The sequence below is a fragment of the Chlorocebus sabaeus genome, chromosome 10 (assembly GCF_047675955.1).
Source record: "Chlorocebus sabaeus isolate Y175 chromosome 10, mChlSab1.0.hap1, whole genome shotgun sequence".
Classification (NCBI taxonomy): Eukaryota; Metazoa; Chordata; class Mammalia; order Primates; family Cercopithecidae; genus Chlorocebus; species Chlorocebus sabaeus.
The window spans coordinates 58659661-58679950 of NC_132913.1; the positions used below are offsets into that span (position 1 = coordinate 58659661).

At 39.4% G+C, this 20290-nt stretch overlaps 1 protein-coding gene across 11 annotated transcripts in view; it reads right to left on the minus strand.

Annotated features, from left to right (window-relative positions):
- The window catches only part of METTL8 (methyltransferase 8, tRNA N3-cytidine), a 180016-nt gene that overhangs the window by 116176 nt on the left and 43550 nt on the right, over window positions 1-20290 (minus strand). For 10 of the 11 annotated variants that reach the window (XR_012094219.1, XR_012094218.1, XR_012094217.1 and 7 more), the window contains exon 2: window positions 19002-19156. Coding sequence is in view for 4 of the 11 variants with exons in the window: in XM_007965331.3 (XP_007963522.1) it covers window positions 19002-19144 (143 nt within the window). In the remaining 7 variants the exon portion in view is untranslated. Of the gene's footprint in view, window positions 1-19001; window positions 19157-19614; window positions 19638-20290 lie in introns of those variants that run through there. The other variant, XM_073019811.1, reaches the window with a different exon arrangement.

The window sequence follows — 20290 nt, forward strand, 5'->3', positions numbered from 1 at the left end:
TACAGACTAATTCCACATGGAATGAATACATTTTGTGTCAGATGTTCCTACTGATAGCGCTGGTACAACCCTGGAACTCCTACGATTCTTCTGTTTAAATCTGGTTGTGCTGCAAGCCCCAACTACCTCTCGGAAATGGCTGCTAAAGTAATGTCCTCAGAACACCCTGGTGTATGACTATTTGGGTGCTGGTATGGTTTGCTGGTTTTTACTCTAAGGCTAAATTTATTTGCCTTTTTGTTAATTTATGAACAGAACATTCTTCAGTAGTTTTTAAATGCTCCTCTTATAACACTTGTATTCTAACACTTTGCTGTCAAAGAGATGAAAGTTTAAAAATGTTTTGTACCTAGCCTGCAATTTTTAAAGTAACTTTAGATTTATTTTTCTTATTAGCTACTTTAAATTCTGTAAAAGGATTCATTTGCATTTAAGTGATAGAGTACTTGATATAGCACGTGAAAAGGTCACCTTTCTAAGTTCTGGCACTTTCTATAAGTATTTTTAGTTTCAGAATCTACTCTCCCTATGTGAGAAGATATTTTCTGCTGCAAAAAAAATGTCTTTCTTGGAATAGAAGCAACAACTGTATGCAAGAAAGGTAATTTTTTTTAAGTTTTGTTTTCACAAAGTTTGCATTTTTTTTGCAATAGGTTAGACTCTAAGTAAAGCAATTTCCTGGAATAAACCAGGAATATTTTTTTATCACTAAACAATAAAAAAATTACATACCCCATATTCAAGTTGCATGTAGCCTAAAAGAAAAACCTCTAACACTATTATCATATATGTAGTCACTTGACTGATGACAAGGGATAAATTATACAGTTCTTGAAAGTGCATCATGCTATGACCGACAAACATTGAGCAGTTAGCATGATCATCATCATAATAATAATAATTGCCATCATTTATTTATTACATATCAGGTATTGTAATAAGCACATTGCATACATATGTCTTATTTAATCCTTTCAAAAACCCTTTGGTAGGGTTATAATCATGCCCACTTTGCATAGTGGCTAACAGAAATGTAATAACTTATTCAAGGTCATAGCCAGGAAGTGGCAGAAACAGAATTCACCTAGGTTTGTGTCACTTAAAAGTCCACCTTCTCAACTATTAGTCTATTATTTTCTACCATGGCAGTGGGGGACACAGAGAGACTTAAGATGTAATGTTTGCCCATCTTGGGTTTATATTCTGCTAGTGCAGGCAGGTAAACAATAAGTAAATGATAATACAGTGAAGCATGCATGGCTAGCACCTGATGAAGGGGAGTGCAGCCAATTAATGCAGCTGGGGCAAATAGGAAGACTTGAGAGAAGGTAGGTTTGGGCTCAGGTTAGGAGGAAAAGTGGTGGAGCAAATTCATGTCACTCAGAAGCTGACAATACAGACAGTGCATACAGGGAACAATTAAAAGAAACTCCATTTTGACTGGTTCTCTTGGACTACTGCAGATGAAGTTGGGAGCTGGATAATGGTCAGATTTCAGAGGATCTTAAATGTGGGGCTGAAGAGTTAAGTAGTGTGCGAGACACAATGAAGTGGGGATGGACTGGAGGAAAAGCGACAATTAGACTGTTGGAATGGTCTAGGAGTAATGAGTCCCAGGACTAAAGTGGTAGCAATGGAGAACAGGAAGGAAAGGGGGAGAGGGAGACACTGAAAACACTGAAATTACGACCTAGAGATTAACTAGATATTGGAGAGAAGTGTAAGAGTCATGAATGATTCCAAGGTCTTAAAACTGAGTATCTAGGAAAGTGGGGGTAACAATGACAGAATGTGGAGGTGCATTGGGTGGAATGATGATAAGCATGGTACTATTTTAAGTAATGCTTATACAATCAGATATGAGAGGGTATATTCCAGTGACCTGGCTATAAATACTGACGGTGGGATACAGTTTTCCTTAACTAACTAACTAACTAAATCAATCAATCAATCAATCAAAACTGGTATGCTGCAGTCTCCAGGAAATGTGAATGAGAATGTTTTCAGAGTTTCATAGATAAAAGTTTAACCGCCAGTAGTTAAATAAAACTCAATCATGTACAAGCCAAATAATCATAAACAGCTTTGTCTCTTGCTTTAACAAATGAGATTAGAATAGGTTTTAGTTTTTTTTTGTTTTTTTTTTTTTTGACTTATTTTGACTTACTTTAACATATGCGAGCAATCACATACAAATTGGGGCGGGCAACTATACTTTAAATTCTGTATATATTAAATACACTATGTTGAATACAATTACATGACAGTTGTGAAATTAAAGGCAACAAGTTATTTATTGAAAAAATAGTATTTCTAAGGTTAGGGATGAGTTTTTCATCTACAAATTTCTACCACATATAGGAAAGAAAATAGAATAATCTATTTCCCTGGGAAGAATCAAGCTGTAAGACAGTAAGAGTATATGTGGTCTTCCACTTTAAGCATTTAAGCTTTTAGTTTAACTTGCTATTTCTTAAGTATTTAATAGATACAGTTATTTTTTAACTGTACCTTCCTTACCCTGTTCTTTATGTTACTTCATTTTCTTAACTGCTAAGTGAGGGGAATATTAAATCCTAAGTTCCTGCAGAACAGATTTTTTTTTTACACTACAGTTACAGAATCCCCACAGAAACCTATAAAATGTTCCTACTGTATTTATGGGGACTTCCTCCAGCCCTGCTGCTTTATGGCAGTTCTTTATTTTGGAGGAACTGGATTCATGTATCCCAAAACCCAACAGCTGGCAATAAGAATCATACAGCTTTTTATTAGTAATAATACAACTACAATAGAATTTAAGCATAGAAACAAATAATAAACAAACTGAAAATAATCAAGTATTTAACAGCAACAAAAACCAAAGGAAAAAAGTGGTTTATAGAGTTTGGCCAATAAATTGTACTACTGGGAACTTACTGAAATGAAGTAACTCAAAAGAACTAAGAAATTCTGTACAGGGAAATATTTGTATGAAGATATTCACTGGAACACTAAATATAATATTAGTAGCAAAAAATGAGAAACAACTTCAGTGATAGGGAAATGAAAAAATTATAGTAAATCAAAGGAATATTATGCAGACATTAAGATAATAAATATGACTATTACATGACAATATGGAAAAGTATTTATAAAATAACATGAGGTTAAAAAAGTAGATCCCCACATTTTATGTATATATATCTTTTTTTTTTTTTTAGATGGAGTTGCTCTGTTGCCCAGGCTGGAGTGCAATTGCACAATCTTGGCTCACTGCAACCTCTGCCTCCTGTGTTCAAGCGATTCTCCTGCCTCAGCCTCCCGAGTAGCTGGGATTACAGGCATGTGCCACCACGCCCAGCTAATTTTTGTATTTTTAGTAGAGATTTATCTACTAAAATACCATATCTCATCATCATCAGGTGATCCACCTGCCTTGGCCTCCTAAAGTGCTAGGATTACAGACGTGAGCCACCGTGCCTAGCCTATAACAAGTTTTAAAAAAACCTTTTTAGCCTTTGGAAAAACCTTTGACAGCCTCAAACTCCTGAGTTCAACCAATCCTTCAGCCTCAGCCTCCTGAGTAGCTGGGACTATAAGTGTATACCACTGTGCCCAGCTAATTTTAAAAATTTTTCAATTAATTTTTTTTTTTTTTTGTAGAGACGGGTCTTGCTTTGTTGCCCAGGCTGGTCTCCAACTCCCTCATCAAGCGATCCTCCTGCCTTGGCCTCCCATACTGCTGGGATTACAGGCATGAGTGAGCCACCACACCTGCCTGAGTTCCTTAATTGTGTGACTAACAAAAAATACAAACATAGAGCCAATGCCTTCCTACTTTGCACACAATGGGATGGAGGTCACAGCTGCTGAAGAAACCAATACCCACCTCCCTCATTAAGTATTCAGTGGGAACCTATATCTATCAGGCACTGGGCCTGTGAACTGGGGACACAAAGATGAGAAGATTTGGTAGAACTCAAAATTTTGAGTGATTCTCCTACCTCAGCCTCCTAAGTAGCTGGAATTATAGGCCGAGGCAGGCAGATCACAAGGTCAGGAGATCGAGACCATCCTGGCTAACATGGTGAAACCCCGTCTCTACTAAAAATACAAAAAATTAGCCGGGCATGGTGATGAACGCTTGTAGTCCCAGCTACATGGGAGGCTGAGGCAGGAGAATGGCATGAACCCGGAAGGCAGAGCTTGCAGTGAGCCGAGATTGCGCCACTGCACTCCAACCTGGGCGACAGAGTGAGACTCCGTCTCAAAAAAAAAAAAATATATATATATATATATACACACATATATATACATATATATATACATATATACACACACACACACACACACATATATATATACACACACACACATATATATATATATATATATATATATATATATATAAACCCAATACGGGAGGACCCAGATTCATAAAACAAGTTCTTAGAGACCTACAAGGAGACTTAAACTGCCACACGATAGTGGTGGCAGTTTTAACACCCCAGTGTCAATACTGGACAGATCAACAAGACAGAAAATGAACAAGGATATTCAAGACTTGAACTCAGCTCTGGATCAAGTGGACCTGATGGATATCTACAGAACTCTCCACCCCAAGACAACAGAATATATATTCCTCTAAAATAGACCACATAATTAGAAATACGACATTCCTCAGCAAATGCAAAAGAATTGAAATCATAACGAATAGTCTCTCAGACCGCAGTACAATCAAATTAGAACTCGAGATTTAAAAACTCTCTCAAAACCATACAACTACATGGAAATTGAACAACCTGCTCCTGAATGACTCCTGGGTAAATAATGAAATTAAGACAGAAATCAAAAAGTTCTTTAAAACAATAAGAACAAAGTGACAATGTACCAGAATTTCTGGGATGCAGCTAAAGCAGTGTTAAGAGGGAAATTTATAACACTAAATGCCCACATTGGAAAGCTAGAAAGATTTCAAATCAAAACCCTAACATCACAATTAAAAGAACTAGAGAAGCAAGAGCAAACAAATCTAAAAGCTAGAGGAAGACAAGAAATAACTAAGACAAGAGCAGAACTGAAGGAGATAGAGACACAAAAAATCTTTCAAAAAAAAAAAAATCAATGAATCCAGGAGCTGGTTTTTTGAAAAAAACTGATAAACCAGATAGACTGCTAACTAGACTAAGAAGAAAAGAGAGAAGAATCAAATAGACAAAAAATGATAAAGGGGATATTGCCACTGACCCATGGAAATACAAACTACCATCAGAGAGTACTATAAACACTTCTAGGCAAATAAACTAGAAAATCTAAAGGACACACACACCCTCCCAACACTAAACCAGGAAGAAGTTCAATCCTTGAATAGACCAATAACAAGTTCTGAAATTGAGGTAGTAATAGCCTACCAACCAAAAAAAGCCCAGGACCAGGTAGATTCACAGCTAAATTCTACCAGAGGTACAAAGAGGAGCTGGTACCATTCCTTCTGAAACTATTCCAAACAATTGAAAAGGAGGGACTTCTCCCTAAGTCATTTTATGAGGCCAGCATCATCCTGATACCAAAACTTGGCATAAACACAACAAAAAAAAGAAAACTTCAGGCCAATATCCCTGATGAACATCAATGCAAAAATCCTCAATAAAATACCAGCAAACTGAATCCAGCAGCACATCAAAAAGCTTATCCACCAATCAAGTTGGCTTCATGCCTGGGATGCAAGGCTGGTTCAACATATGCAAATTAATAAGCGTAATCCATCACATAAACAGAACCAACGACAAAAATCACATGATTATTTCAATAGATGCAGAAAAGGCCTTCAATAAAATTCAACATCACTTCATGTTAAAAACTCTCAATGAACTAGGTATTGATGGGATTTATCTCAGAATAATAAGAGCTATTTATGACAAATCCATGGCCAATATCATACTGAATAGGCAAAAGCTGAAAGCATTCCCTTTGAAAACTGGCGTAAGACAAGGATGCCCTCTCTCACCACTCCTATTCAACATAGTATTGGAAGTGCTGACCAGGGCAATAAGGCAAGAGAAAGAAATAAAGAGTATTCAAATAGGAAAAGAGCAAGCCAAATTGTCTCTGTTTGCAGATGACATGATCCTATATTTAGAAAACCCCATCGTCTCAGCCCAAAAACTCCTTTAGCTGATAAACGACTTCAGCAAAGTCTTGGGATACAAAATCAATGTGCAAAAATCACAAGCGTTCCTACACATCAACAACAGACTAGCAGAGAGCCAAATCATGAATGAACCCCCATTCACAATTGCTACAAAGAGAATAAAATACCTAGGAATACAGCTAACAAGGGATATGAAGGACCTCTTCAAGATGAACTACAAACCACTGTTCAAAGAAATAAGAGAGGACACAAACAAATGGAAGAACATTCCATGCTCACAGATAGGAAGAATCAACATCATGAAAATGGCCATACTGCCCAAAGTAATTTATAGATTGATTCTATGTTATTCCCATCAAACTACTGTTGACTTTCTTCACAGAATTAGAAAAAACTACTTTAAATTTCATATGGAATTAAAAAAGAGCCCACATAGTGAAGACAATCCTAAGCAAAAAGAACAAAGCTGGAGGCATCACGCTACCTGACTTCAAACTATACTACAGGGCTACAGTAACCAAAACAGCATGGTACTGGTATCAAAACAGACATATAGACCAATGGAACAGAATAGAGACCTCTGTTAAACAGAGAAATAATTCCACACGTCTACAACCATCTGATCTTCAACAAACCTGACAAAAACAAGCAATGGGGAAAGGATTCCCTACTTCATAAATGGTGCTGGGAAAACTGGCTAGCCATATGCAGAAAACTGAAACCAGACCCCTTCCTTACACCTTATTCAAAAATTAACTCAAGGTGGATTTAAGACTTAAATGTAAAACCAAAAACCATAAAAACCCTAGAAGAAAACCTAGGCAACACCATTCAGGACATAGCATGGGCAAAGACTTCATGACAAAACACCAAAAGCAACTGCAACAAAAGCCAAAGTTGACAAATGGGATCTAATTAAACTAAAGGGCTTCTTGCACAGCCAAAGAAACTAGCATCAGAGTGAACAGGGAACCTACAGAATGGGAGAAAAGTTTTGCAATCTACCCATCTGACAAAGGTCTAATATCCAGAATCTACAAGGTATTTAAACAAATTTACAAGAAAAAAAATCAAAAAGTGGGCAAAGGATATGAGCAGACACTTCTCAAAAGAAGACATTTATGCAGCCAATAAACATATGAAAAAAAGCTCATAATCACTGATCATTAGAGAAATGCAAATCAAAACTGCAATGAGATATCTCACGCCAGTCAGAATGGCGAGTATTAAAAAGGAAACAATAGATGCTGACAAGCCTGTGGAGAAATAGGAACACTTTTTTTTTTTTTTGACATGGAGTCTTGCTCTGTTGCCAGGCTGGAGTGCAGCAGCATGATCTTGGCTCACTGTAACCTCCACCTCCCAGGTTCAAGTGATTCTCCTGCCTCAGCCTTCTGAGTAGCTAGGACTACAGGCACACATCACAACACCCAGTTCATTTTTTTGTATTTTTAGTAGAGACGGAGTTTCACCATGTTGGCCAGGATGATCTCCATCTCCTGACCTTATGATCCGCCCACCTTGGCCTCCCAAAGTGCTGGGATTACAGGCATGAGCCACCACGCCCAGCTAGGAATGCTTTTACACTGTTGGTGGGCATGTAAATTAGTTCAACCATTGTGGAAGACAGTGTAGCAATTCCTCAAGGATCTAGAACCAGAAATATCATTTGACCCAGTAATCCCATTACTGGGTATACACCCAAAGGAATATAAATCATTCTACTATAAAGACACATGCACATATGTGCTTACCGCAGCATTGTTTACAATAGTAAAGGCATGGAACCAACCCAAATGTCAATCAATGATAGACTGGATAAAGAAAATGTGGTACATATACACCATGGAATACTATGCAGTCATAAAAAAGAATGAGATCATGTCCTTTGCAGGGACATGGATGAAGTTGGAAGCCATCATCCTCAGCAAACTAACACAGGACTAGAAAACCAGACACTGCATGTTCTCCCTCATAAGTAGGAGTTGAACAATGAGAACACATGGACACAGGGAGGGGAACAACATACACAGGGGCCTGTCGGCGGGTGGAGGGCAATGGGAGAGACAGCATTAGGACAAATCCCTAATGCATGCAGGGCCTAAAACCTAGATGACGGGTTGATAGGTGCAGCAAATCACATGGCACATGTATACCTATGTAACAAACCTGCACATTCTGCACATGTATCCCAGAACTCAAAGTAAAATTAAAAAAAAAAAAAAAGAAGAAAAAAAGAAGACTACAAGAAAAAAAAAAAAAAATACACACACACACACACACACACACACACACACACACACATCTGGGCCAGGCGCAGTGGCTCACGCCTGTAATCCCAGCACTTTGGGAGGCTGAGGGGGGTGGATCACCTGACGTCAGCAGTTCAAGACCATCCTGGCCAACATGGTGAAACCCCATCTCTACTAAAAATACAAAAAATTAGCCGGGTGTGGTGGCGGGCGCCTGTAATCCCAGCTACTTGGGAGGCTGAGGCAGGAGAATCACTTGAACCTGAGAGGCGGAGTTTGCAGCGAGCTGAGATCGAGCCATTGTACTCCAGCCTGGGCAACAGAGCGAGACTCTGTCTGAAAAAAACAAACAAACACAAAAACCCCAAAAAACACACATGTGTACTGAACATGTAAAAAACAAAAAGAACTATGTAAGAAACAGGGTAAGAGGAATCAGATGATAAGTAAAATTTTTATATAAGGAAAATTATATAATGAAGAATTCTTGGGATCTGAACCCCTTTGAGATTCTGGAAACTGTCTATTATTTAAGTGGGTTACATAATAGAAATCATGTTGCAACACACAGTCTTACCTTGGATCTACAAAAAAAAGGCTTAGCTCAGTGTTTTTAAACTAAAGGTCATAAACCTTGGTGAGTCCTGAAATCAATTTAGTTACTCTAAGCAACCCGTGAAGAAAGAAACAGAAACAGAGTAGAATAAAATAAATGGAAAACACTGCATACACACCTCACATGGTAAAAACTGTACTGGAAACTTTTTTCTTGTTTTATATATGTGTATATGTTATGTACACAAGTGCTGGTCCATGATGGAAAGTGTGTTCCTTACTGGGAGCATGCCAATGGCCTAGCTGATGTAGTCACGTAATACAAGTGCTTAGTGCTTCCTTATAAATGGCTGAGATCCCTTGAAAAGTTTCTATATGCTTAAACCAAGAACATTGTGGAATAAGGAATGATTTTTCCAAGTAACCGTGTAAGTTCCTCAATATAGACAGATCTCAGGGCCATGTCTCAAAAGCATTTTGAATATCGTTTCCTGTCACCACCCTCCAAAATTGATAAATGTACTAAGTATAATTAAAAGACAATAGGCAGAATGTAAAATGGTTCAGTCACTGTGGAAAACAATTTGAGTTTCTCAAAAACTTAAACACAGAATTAAAACATGACCCTGCAATTCCACTCTTAGGTATATATTCCAAAGAAATGAAAGCAAGGACCCAAACAAGAACATAGTTCACCCATGTTCATAGCAGCACTATTCACAAGAGGCAAAACAGTGGAACAGCCCAAATGTCCATTGGTAGACGAATGAATAAACCAACTGTGATGTATACAAATGATGGAATATCATTCAGCCATAAAAAGAACAAAGTGCCAATACATGCTACAAGGTATATGACCCTCCGAGATATTATGCTAAGTGAAAGATGTCAGACATAAAAGGTCACATCGCATGACTCCATGTCTGTGAAATATCCAGAATGACTGGGTGCAGAGGCTTACGTCTATAATCCCAGCACACTGGAGGCTGAGGCAAGTGGATCACTTGAGCCTAGGAGTTCAAGACCAGCATGGGCAACATGGTAAAACCCCGTCTATACTAAAAACACAAAAAATTAGCCAGCCATGGTGGCACATGCCTGTAGTCCCAGTTACTTGGGAGGCTGAGGTGGGAGGATCACTTAAGTCCAGGTGGTCGAGGCTGCAGTGAGCTGTTACCATGCCACTGCACTCCAGTCTGGGTGACAGGGCAAGAACCTGTCTCAAATAAGCAAACAGACAGACAAAAAATGAAAGACTAGACCAACTGTGGTGGCTCATTCCTGTACTTTCAGCACTTTAGGAGGCTGAGGCAGGAGGATTACTTCAGCCCAGGAGTTCAAGACCAGTCTGGGCAACATAGTGAGACCCCATCTCTATAAAAAATAAAAAATTAGCCAGGTGTGGTAGCACACACTTGTAATCTCAGCTACCTGGGGGGCTGAGGCAGGAAGATCACTTGAGCCCAGGAGGTCAAAACTGCAATGAGCTGTGATTGTGCCACTGCACTCCAGTCTGGGTGACAGAGCGAGATGCTGTCTTTAAATTAAGTAAGTAAGTAAGTAAGTAAAAGACTATAGGCAGTTATAAGTACTAGTAATATAAACACCCAGAATCTGGAAGGCAAATCTTTCTCAGGATATTACAAACTAAATAAAAAAGAGTATCTTTATTTTTTCTTAAAATTAAAAAAAAGTATTGTCATACGGAGAGTAAATCATCCTTACAAACCAAAGGCTAAATGGAAAAATGAATTGTAGATAATTCTGAGAAACACCTCTAAGAGAAAATTGACATGTACTTTTCTAGAAACATCTTTAAAAAATCAAATTCAGGCTGGGTGTGGTGGCTCGTGCCTATAATCCCAGCATTTTGGGAGGCCAAGGCAGGAGGACTGCTCGAGGCCAGGAGTTCAAGACCAGCCTGGGTAACATGGCAAGACCCCTCTCTAAAAAAAATAAAATAAGACAAAATAAAAAATTAGCCACTATGGTGCCATTGTACTTCAGCCTGGGTGACAGAGCAAGACCCTGTCTCAAACAGAAACAAACAAACAAATAAAAAATCAAATTCAGCAAGAGAGGAAATACTATTCTTAAATATAAAGGAGAAAATAAGGAAGAAAACAAAAACTTTTGAACAGAATTTTGGACTTGAAGGATGGGGAGACAAAACCACATTTCGTTTAATTTACAAATCTTCTCTTTAAGAAGAAAAATATGTAAAAAAAGTGTGTGGGAAGATAATGTGAATCAACTACCTTCCTCTTCCCTGGGTGAAACAATTTTTATTACTGCTCTTACAGTGTGTATTTGTGTTGGTAGAGAGTTCACCACAGGTGTCAGGTGCAGACTGGCCAACCCCTTGGGGGGTATGCTATGAAGACAGATGGCTGTTTAGACTAGATCAATGTTTTTCAAACTGAGTAACAGAGCCCTAAGGGTCCTGTAGGCTGCTAGAGTAAGTGAAGAGAAGTGAGAAGGAAAAGGAAATGGTGCTGTTGATGCTCCAGGCCTCTATGCCAACTTCATTCAGGGCAGGTTTGCTTTTATCTTTTAAATCCTAGGATTCCATGTTAAAGCTTCACTTGAAAATAGTTCTGTTGCTAAAGAAAATTATAAAAACCATTGGACTGGATCAAGGGTTCCCAAACCTGGCTCCTCAACAGAATTACTAAAAGAGCCTTTTCAAGTTAGAAATTCCTGGGTCATACCTCTAGACCTACTGAAATAGTAACTCCCTGAAGGATTCTTGTGCAGCCAGCCCAAAGCTAGCCCATGTGTTTGAGAGTCTATGACAAAACGACTTAAATCAGTAGGCAAGAATCTCAGGCAAGAGAGCACGTGGTAGCAGATGGAAAAAGAGAATATAGATAGCTAAATCACTAGGGTCTAATGAAGAAAACAAAAAAATTGGTAAATGAGGAGCTTGCCTAAGATCAGAAGTTGCTCTGGAGATTTAACTGCCTGGCAAAGGGCCCATTTCAACTCATAGCCTGCGATAACTATCCATATTGGTGATGGTAGTCAAAATGGTTTAATGGAGCAGCTGTCCAAAAAAGTATAATGTGAACCACATATGTAGTTTTAAAATTTCTAGTAGCCATGGTAAAGAAAAGTGAAAATAAAGAGGTAAAACCAATTTTAAAAATATATTTTATTTAGGCCAGGCACAGTGGCTCACGCCTGTAATCCCAGCACTTTGGGAGTCCGAGGTGGGCAGTTCACCTGAGGTCAGGAGTTTGAGACCAGCCTGGCCAACACAGTGAAACCTTGTCTCTACAAAAAATACAAAAATTAGCTGGGCATGGTGGCGATATGGAAGAGAAGAGCATGGTCCCTTTAAACGATACAGAAGCGGGGAAGGGAAGTGCTAGCTAGAGGAGAACATGGTCCCTGGCTAGGGCTTCACCCACACAAACCTAGGTGAGGACAGGCATTTCCTGCCCAAATGTTGTATTTTCTCAAGACCGCCCTGGCCTGCCACGTCCCCATCCTATGCCTATAAACACCCCCTATCCCCCAGACCCTAGCAGGCAGACACATAGGTGGCTGGACATCGCGAGAAGCACATCAGCAGGAACCAGCACACCAGCAGGCCACCAACCAGCAGAACGACATTTGGGCAGGGCAGCCAGGGGACAGCCCAGTCCAACGAGCGGTCCGACTCCAGGGGAAAACCATCTCCCTTCTGGCTCCCCCATCTGCTGAGAGCTACTTCCACTCAGTAAAACCTTGCACTCATTCTCCAAGCTCGTAAGTGATCTGATTCTTCCCGTACAACAAGGCAAGAACCCAGGGATACAGAAAGTCCTCTGTCTTTACGACAAGGCAGGGGTATAATTGAGCTAACACAAGCTGCCTATGGATGGCTAAACTAAAAGAGCACCCTGTAACACACGCCCGCTGGGGCTTCAGGAGCTGTAAACACTCACCCCTAAACACTGTCAGGGGGTCGGAGCCCCACAGCCTGCCCATCTGTATGCTCCCCTAGAGGTTTGAGCAGTGGGTCACTGAAGAAGTGAGCCACACCCCCATCACACATCCTGCGAGGGGGACATGGGAGCTTTTCCCGCTTCAGTGGTGCATGTTTATAATCCCAGATACTCAGGAGGCTGAGGCAGGAGAATTGCTTGAACCTAGAAGGCAGAGGTTGCAGTGAGCTGAGATTCCATCACTGCACTCCATCCGGGGCGACAGAGTGAGACTGTCTTATTAAAAAAATATATATATATATAAAATATACATGTATGTATGTGTATATATAATATATATGTACGTATGTGTATATATATGTACGTATGTGTGTATATATAATTTAACTGCATATATCCAAATTTTCATTCATTTTTAACATATAATTCAATATAAAAATTATTAATGAGATTCTTTACCATTTTTTTGTACTAAGTTTTAAAAATCTTACAGTACATCTCAATTCAGCCTAGTTATTAATGTATTTCAAGTGCTCAATAACCACATGCGGCCAGTGGCTACCATATTGTACAGTGTAGAACTAATTAATTAAAAAATCAATGTATTCCCTTTCAAAATTGAGATTCAGTTGCAATCAAAACATAAAAGGCCCGTGAATCACTTTCCTAGCCCCAGAGATGCTGTTCCAGAGGCTAGTCTGATAACAATGTTGTCTGCAGATATCATACCCGACTTGACTTTTTCAGCTCTGACCACTCTCCCTCTTCCCAGCAGCAGTGTCTGCGTGCTGGACATTTACACCTGAATGTCCTGCTCACAAAGCCTATTCAAAATGTCTAAAACCAAATTCACCATCTTTCTTCCAAAATAAAACAAATACATTTACCTCTTGATTTTCCTATTTCTATTAGTTACTTAAGATCAAAACTTCAGAGTCAACTTCTTCCTTTTTCTTTACTCTGCACAAGCACCAAGTTCTATTTATTCTTCTGTCATGATCTCTTGCTCGCTGGACCTTTCCTGCTTCTAATTCTTCCTGCTGATCAGTCTAGTATGGTGTTACCAAATATATACACTTAATACACTAGCTATAATGTCATTTATCTTCAGTGGCTCTGTAATGCCTTAAACTTCAGCTATGAATTCAGGACCATGCACAATCGTAAACCTACCCCCTCATCTGGCCTATGTCATTCTGACTTTATCTTTCACCAATCTCCTAGGAAAGCCTTTGTTAAGGCAAACTATCCTATGCTCTCTCTCCTGAAAATGCCTTATATTTCCTCATCTCAGTGCTTTATGATTTTCTATCCAACTAGAATGCCCTTATTTCAGTTTACCTATTCAAAGCATTAATTCAACAAATATTTGTGTGTCAGGCATTGTGCTATGCACTGGAGGCAATATAAATAGGGGCATATCTTGTATAATTATGCTTTGCTTTATCACATTTTACAGTTACTGCATTTTTTACAAATTGAAGGTTTGTGGCAACCCTGCATTGAGCAAGTCTATTGGCACCATTTCTCCAACAGCATGTGCTCACCTCATGTCTCTGTTACATTTTGGTAATTCTTGCAATATTTCAAACTATTTCATTATTATTATATCTGTTATGAGCTGTCATCAGTGATCTTTGATGTTACTATTGTAATTGTTTTAGAGCACCATGAACCATCCCCATATAAAACAGCGAATTTAATTGATAAATATTATGTGTGTTCTGACTGCTCCACTGACCTGGTTTTGCCTGTCTCTTTCCCTCTCTTCAGGCTCCCCTATTCCCTGAGACAAAACAATATGAAATGAGTCCAGTTGATTACCTACAGTAGCCTCTACATGTTCAAGTGAAAGGAAGAGTTACATATCTCTCACTTTAAATCAAAAGCTAGAAAAGACTAAGCTTAGTGAGGAAGGCCTACTGCAAGCTGAGATAGGCCAAAACCTAAGTCTCTAGCACTAGTCAACTTGTGACATGCAAAGGAAATGTTCTTAAAGGAAATTAAAGATGCTACTCCAGGTTGAGTGCTATGGCTCACACCTGTAATTCCAACACTTTGGGAGGCTGAGTTGGGAAGATCACTTGAGCTCAGGAGTTCAAGACCAGCCTGGGCAACATGGTGAAACCCCATCTCTACAAAAAATACAAAAATTAGCCAGGCATGGCAGTGAATGCCTATAGTCCCAGCTACTTGGGAGGCTGAGGCCAGAGAATCACTTGACCCCGGAGGAGGTTGAGGCTGCAGTGAACTGTGACCACACCACTGCACCACTGCACTCCAGCTTGGGTGACAGAGTCTCCCTGTCTGAAAAAAATAAAATAAAATAAAAAATGAAAAGATGCTACTCTAGTGAATACATGAATGAACACATGCTATTTCTCATGAAATAGCATTACTGATATGAATAAAGGTTTAGTGGTATGCATAAAAGATAAAACCAGTCACAATATTCCCATAAGCCAAAGCCTAATCCAGAGCAAGGCCCTAACTTTCTTTGATTCTATGAAGGCTCAGAGAGATGAGGTAGCTGCAGAAGAAAAGTGAAGCTAGTGGAGGTTGGTTCATGAGGTTTAAGGAAACAAGCCATCTCCATAGCATGAAAGTGCAAAGCAAAGCAGTAAGTGCTGATGGAGAAGCTGTAGCATCAAGTTATCCAAAAGATCCAGCTAAGATCACTGATGAAGGTGGTTACACTAAAAAACAAATTTTCAATGTAAATAAAACAGTTTTCTATTGGAAGAAGACGCCATCTAAGACTTTCTTTTTTTTTTTTTTTTTGAGACGGAGTCTCGCTCTGTTGCCCAGGCTGGAGTGCAGTGGCGCAATCTCGGCTCACTGCAAGCTCTGTCTCCTGGGTTCAAGCCATTCTCCTGCCTCAGCTTCCAGAGTAGCTGGGACTACAGGCGCCCGCCACCATGCCTGGCTAATTTTTTTTTAATTTTTAGTAGAGACGGGGTTTCACCACGTTAGCCAGGATGGTCTTGATCTCCTGACCTCGTGATCTGCCTGCCTTGGCCTCCCAAAGTGTTGGGATTACAGGCGTGAGCCACCGCACCCGGCCAGATGCCATCTAAGACTTTCATAGTCAGAAAGGATAAGTCAATGCCTGGCTTCAAAGCTTCAAAGGACAGGCTGACTCTCTTGTTAAGGGCTAAGGCAGCTGCTGACTTTAAGTTGAAGCCAGTGCTTATTTACTATTCCAAAAATCCTAGGGCCCTAAAAAATGCTGAATCTACTCTGCCTATACTCTATAAATGAAACAACAAAGCCTAGATGACAACATATCTGTTTATAGCATGGTTTACTGAATGTTTAAGCCCACTGTTGAGACCTAATGCTCAGAAGAAAGAATTCCTTGAAAAATATTACTGCTCACTGACAATATGCCTTGTCACCCCACAGTTCTGATGGAAATGTACAAGGATATTAACGTTGTTTTCATGCCAACTAATACAATATCCATTCTGCAGCCCGTGGATCAAGGAGTAATTTCAACTTTCAAGACTTACTTAAGAACTACATTTCGTAAAGCTACAGCTGCCATAAATAGTAATTCCTCTAGTGGATCTGGGCAAAGTAAACTGAAAACATTCTGGAAAGGATTCACCAATCTACACGCCATTAAGAACATTTGTGATTCATGGGAGGAGGTCAAAATAACAACATCAATAGGAGTTTGGAAGAAGTTGATTCTAATGGATGATTCTGAGGGGTTCAAGACTTCAGTGGAAAAAGTAACAGCAGATATGGTGGAAACAGCAAGAGAACTAGAATTAAAAGTGGGGCCTAAAGATTTAGGCTGAATTGCTGCAATCTCATGATAAAACTTGAACAGATGAGGAGTTCCTTTGTAGGGATGAGCAAATTAAAGTAGCTTCTTGAGACAGAATCTACTCGGGGTGAAGACACTGTGAACACTGTGGAAATTACAACAAAGAATTATGTTGCGGGAAGTCAGGGACCCTCAACAGAGGGACCGGCTGAAGCCATGACAGAAGAACATAAATTGTGAAGATTTCATGGACATATATTAGTTCCCAAATTAATACTTTTATAATTTTTTATGCCTGTCTTTACTTTAACCTCTTAATCCCATCATCTTCGTAAGCTGAGGATGTATGTGGCCTCAGGACCCTGTGATGATTGCGTTAACTGCACAAATTGTTCGTAAAGCATGTGTGTTTAAACAACATGAAATCTGGGCACCTTGAAAAAAGAACAGGATAACAGCAATGTTCAGAGAACAAGGGAGATAACCATCAGGTGTGACTGCCTGAGAGCTGGGCAGAACAGAGTCATTATTTCCCTTCTTACAAAACCAAATAGGAGAAATATCACTGAATTCTTTTTCTCAGCAAGGAACAGCCCCGAGAAAGAGAATGCTTTCCTAGGGGTAGGTCTCTAAAATGGTTGCTCTGGGAATGTCTGTCTTACACAGTTGCAGATAAGTGATGAAATAAGGTCCGGTCTTCCATAGCGCTCCCAGGCCTATTAAGATGAGGAAATTCCCGCCTAGTAAATTTTAGTCAGACCGGTTGTCTGCTCTCAAACCCTGTCTCCTGATAAGATGTTATCAATGACAATGCGTGCCCAAAACTTCATTAGCAATTTTAATTTCGCCCCGATCCTGTGATCTCACTCTGCACCCATTTGCCTTGTGATATTTTATTGCCTTGTAAAGCAAGTGATCTCTATGACCCATACCCTATTCTTACACTCCCTCCCCTTTGAAAATCACTAACAAAAACTTGCTGGTTTTGCGGCTTGCAGGGCATCACAGAATCTGCCGACATGTGACGTCTCCCCTGGAAACCCAGCGTTAAAATTTATTTCTTTTGTACTCTTTCCCTTTATTTCTCAGACCGGCCAACATAGGGAAATAAAAAACAACTTACGTGGAATTATTGGGGGCGGGTTCCCCCAATAGAATTTAGACATAATTTAGACAACAAAGAATTTAGACATAATTCTAAATATTAAACAAAATATTTAGAATATTACATATACTTAGTTGATAAAACAGTGGCAGGATCTGTGAGGACTGACTTATTTTGAAAGTTCTACTGTAGGTAAAATCTTATCAAACAGCATCACATGCTACAGAGAAATCTTCCATGAAAGGAAGAGTCAGCTGATGAGGCAAACTGCATTGTTGTCTTATTTTAAGAAACTGCCACAGCCACTCCAACCACCACCCTGATCAGTCAGCAGCCATCAACATTGAGGTAAGACCCTCTGCCAACAAAAAGATTATGACTCACTGAAGGCTCAGATGACTGTTAGCATTTTTTAGCAAGAAATTACTTAATTAGGTTTGTACATTGGTTTCTTAGACATAATGCTATTGTACACTTAAGAGACTACAGTATAGTGTAAACATGACTTTTATATGCACTGGGAAACCAAAAAAATTGTGTGACTCACTTTATTGCAATATTTGCTTTACTGCAGTGGTCTCAACCAAACTTACAACATTTTTGAGGTATACCTATAATCCTAACCTCAGTTTCCCTCACTTTAAGACTTTCTGACTATGCCCAAACAGGAGTGGTTTTGCATTACAGAGTTGTTCTCATACGGCACATAGTCTGTAACACTCACTGAGCTCTCACAATTTACTGCCTTGTATGGGTAATTATCAGCTTTTTCTGTAAATATCTATCTTTCCAAATAGTGTGGATTCCCTGAAAGCATGGGTGAGAATCATATCAATGTGATCTCCCTGGTGTTCAGTAAGCCGCAGGTACTGATACGCATTTGCCGGATGACAAGTATGAAAAAGAGGGAAAGGACTGTGGAGCTGCAGGAGGGCCCCACCTAGGAAAGAATCCTCACCCCCACCCAGTGACAGCAGGCAAATCAGGATCAGAGGTAAGCAGGAAGGGCCTGCAAGAACTTCAAGGCTACTAAAAGCACATGGGAAGTTTCACTTTTCCAATTCCATTTGCAATGAAATTCAGAATCGGCAACACTTATGTCACAGGATTGGTTACCCTAGCTTTTGGACCTCTACAATATGAGTTAGGTCATGAGCTTTAAAATCCCTTTCTTAGTTCTAAATGAAAATAATACCACTGGTGATATTTAAGAAACACACATAATATCAGACTTAAAAAGAAAACTCACCACATGTTGTGTTCAAAAACTTTGGCTGGGTCAGTTAAAATCCTTGATCCCAGAGGGGCCACTGGGTGGTAACCACTTTGGTATCTGTGTGGCACCTTTCCTAGCCTTAGACAGGAAATGGAATTTCTCCAAATCATGTTCATCCTAAGCAGTACCTAAAAAGTTACAAATGATTAATTAGTCAACATAGATTAAACAGTGTATTGTTTACCTAACACCCAAAACCTGGTTCTAAAGGTTTTCAATCTGAGAAAGCACAGGAAAACTAGAAACTTTTTAATGAAAGATGAGCATAACAGCTTCTCTCCTGAAGTATATTCAGGCCAAGAGATGGGAAAGAAATATTTAGGGTGGGCAACACTGGCTGGCTTTTTTGTGAAAGCCATAGCCTTAACCAACTTTGTTTTGTTAGACATTTTATTTGTTCATTTAATTTTTAGTGCATGACCAAAGCATGTAAGTCCAAAATCTGAATCTGTGTACTAAAGACAGTTTTTTTTAAAAAAGTAATTTTATTTTTGGGAGGGTAATTCTAGGAAAACATATTTCTAGGAAATATTTTGTGACCACTAGACAAAAATCCCAAGTACGGTAGAAGAATAAAAAAACAAACCTGTAACTCTCATTCTCTGTGCTGAAATGAATAATATGAAAATCAGTCAAATAAATAAATATTAAGACAGAATCATAGCAATTCTTAATTCTAACAATACTGTATACATATATTTTTAAGAATAGTCAGCAATATGGATGCAAAATAGATTTCCCTGAACAAAATGCATGCTTTGCTGGGCACGGTGGCTCATGTCTGTAATCCCAGCAGTTTGGGAGGTCGAGGAGGGTGGATCACTTGAGGTCAGGAGTTTGAGACCAGCCTGGCCAACATAGGAAAACCCCATCTCTACTGAAAATACAAAAAGAAAAAATTATCAAGGAGTGATGGTATGCTCCTGTGATCCCAGCCACTTGGAGGCTGAAGCAAGAAAATTGCTTGAACCCAGGAGGCAGAGACTGCAGTGAGCCGAGATTGTGTCACTGCACTCCCGCCTGGACAACAGAACAAGACTCTGTCTCAAAACAAAACAAAACAAAACAAAAATGCATGCTTAAGGCCAGGTGCAGTGCCTCACACCTGTAATCCCAACATTTTGGGAGCCCAAGGCGAGAGAGTTACTTGAATCCAAGAGTTCGAGACCAGCCTGGGCAACATAGTGAGACCCTGTCTCCACAAAAAAAAAAAAAAAAAAAAATTACTCGGGGGTGGTGGTGCACGTCTGTGGTTCCAGCTA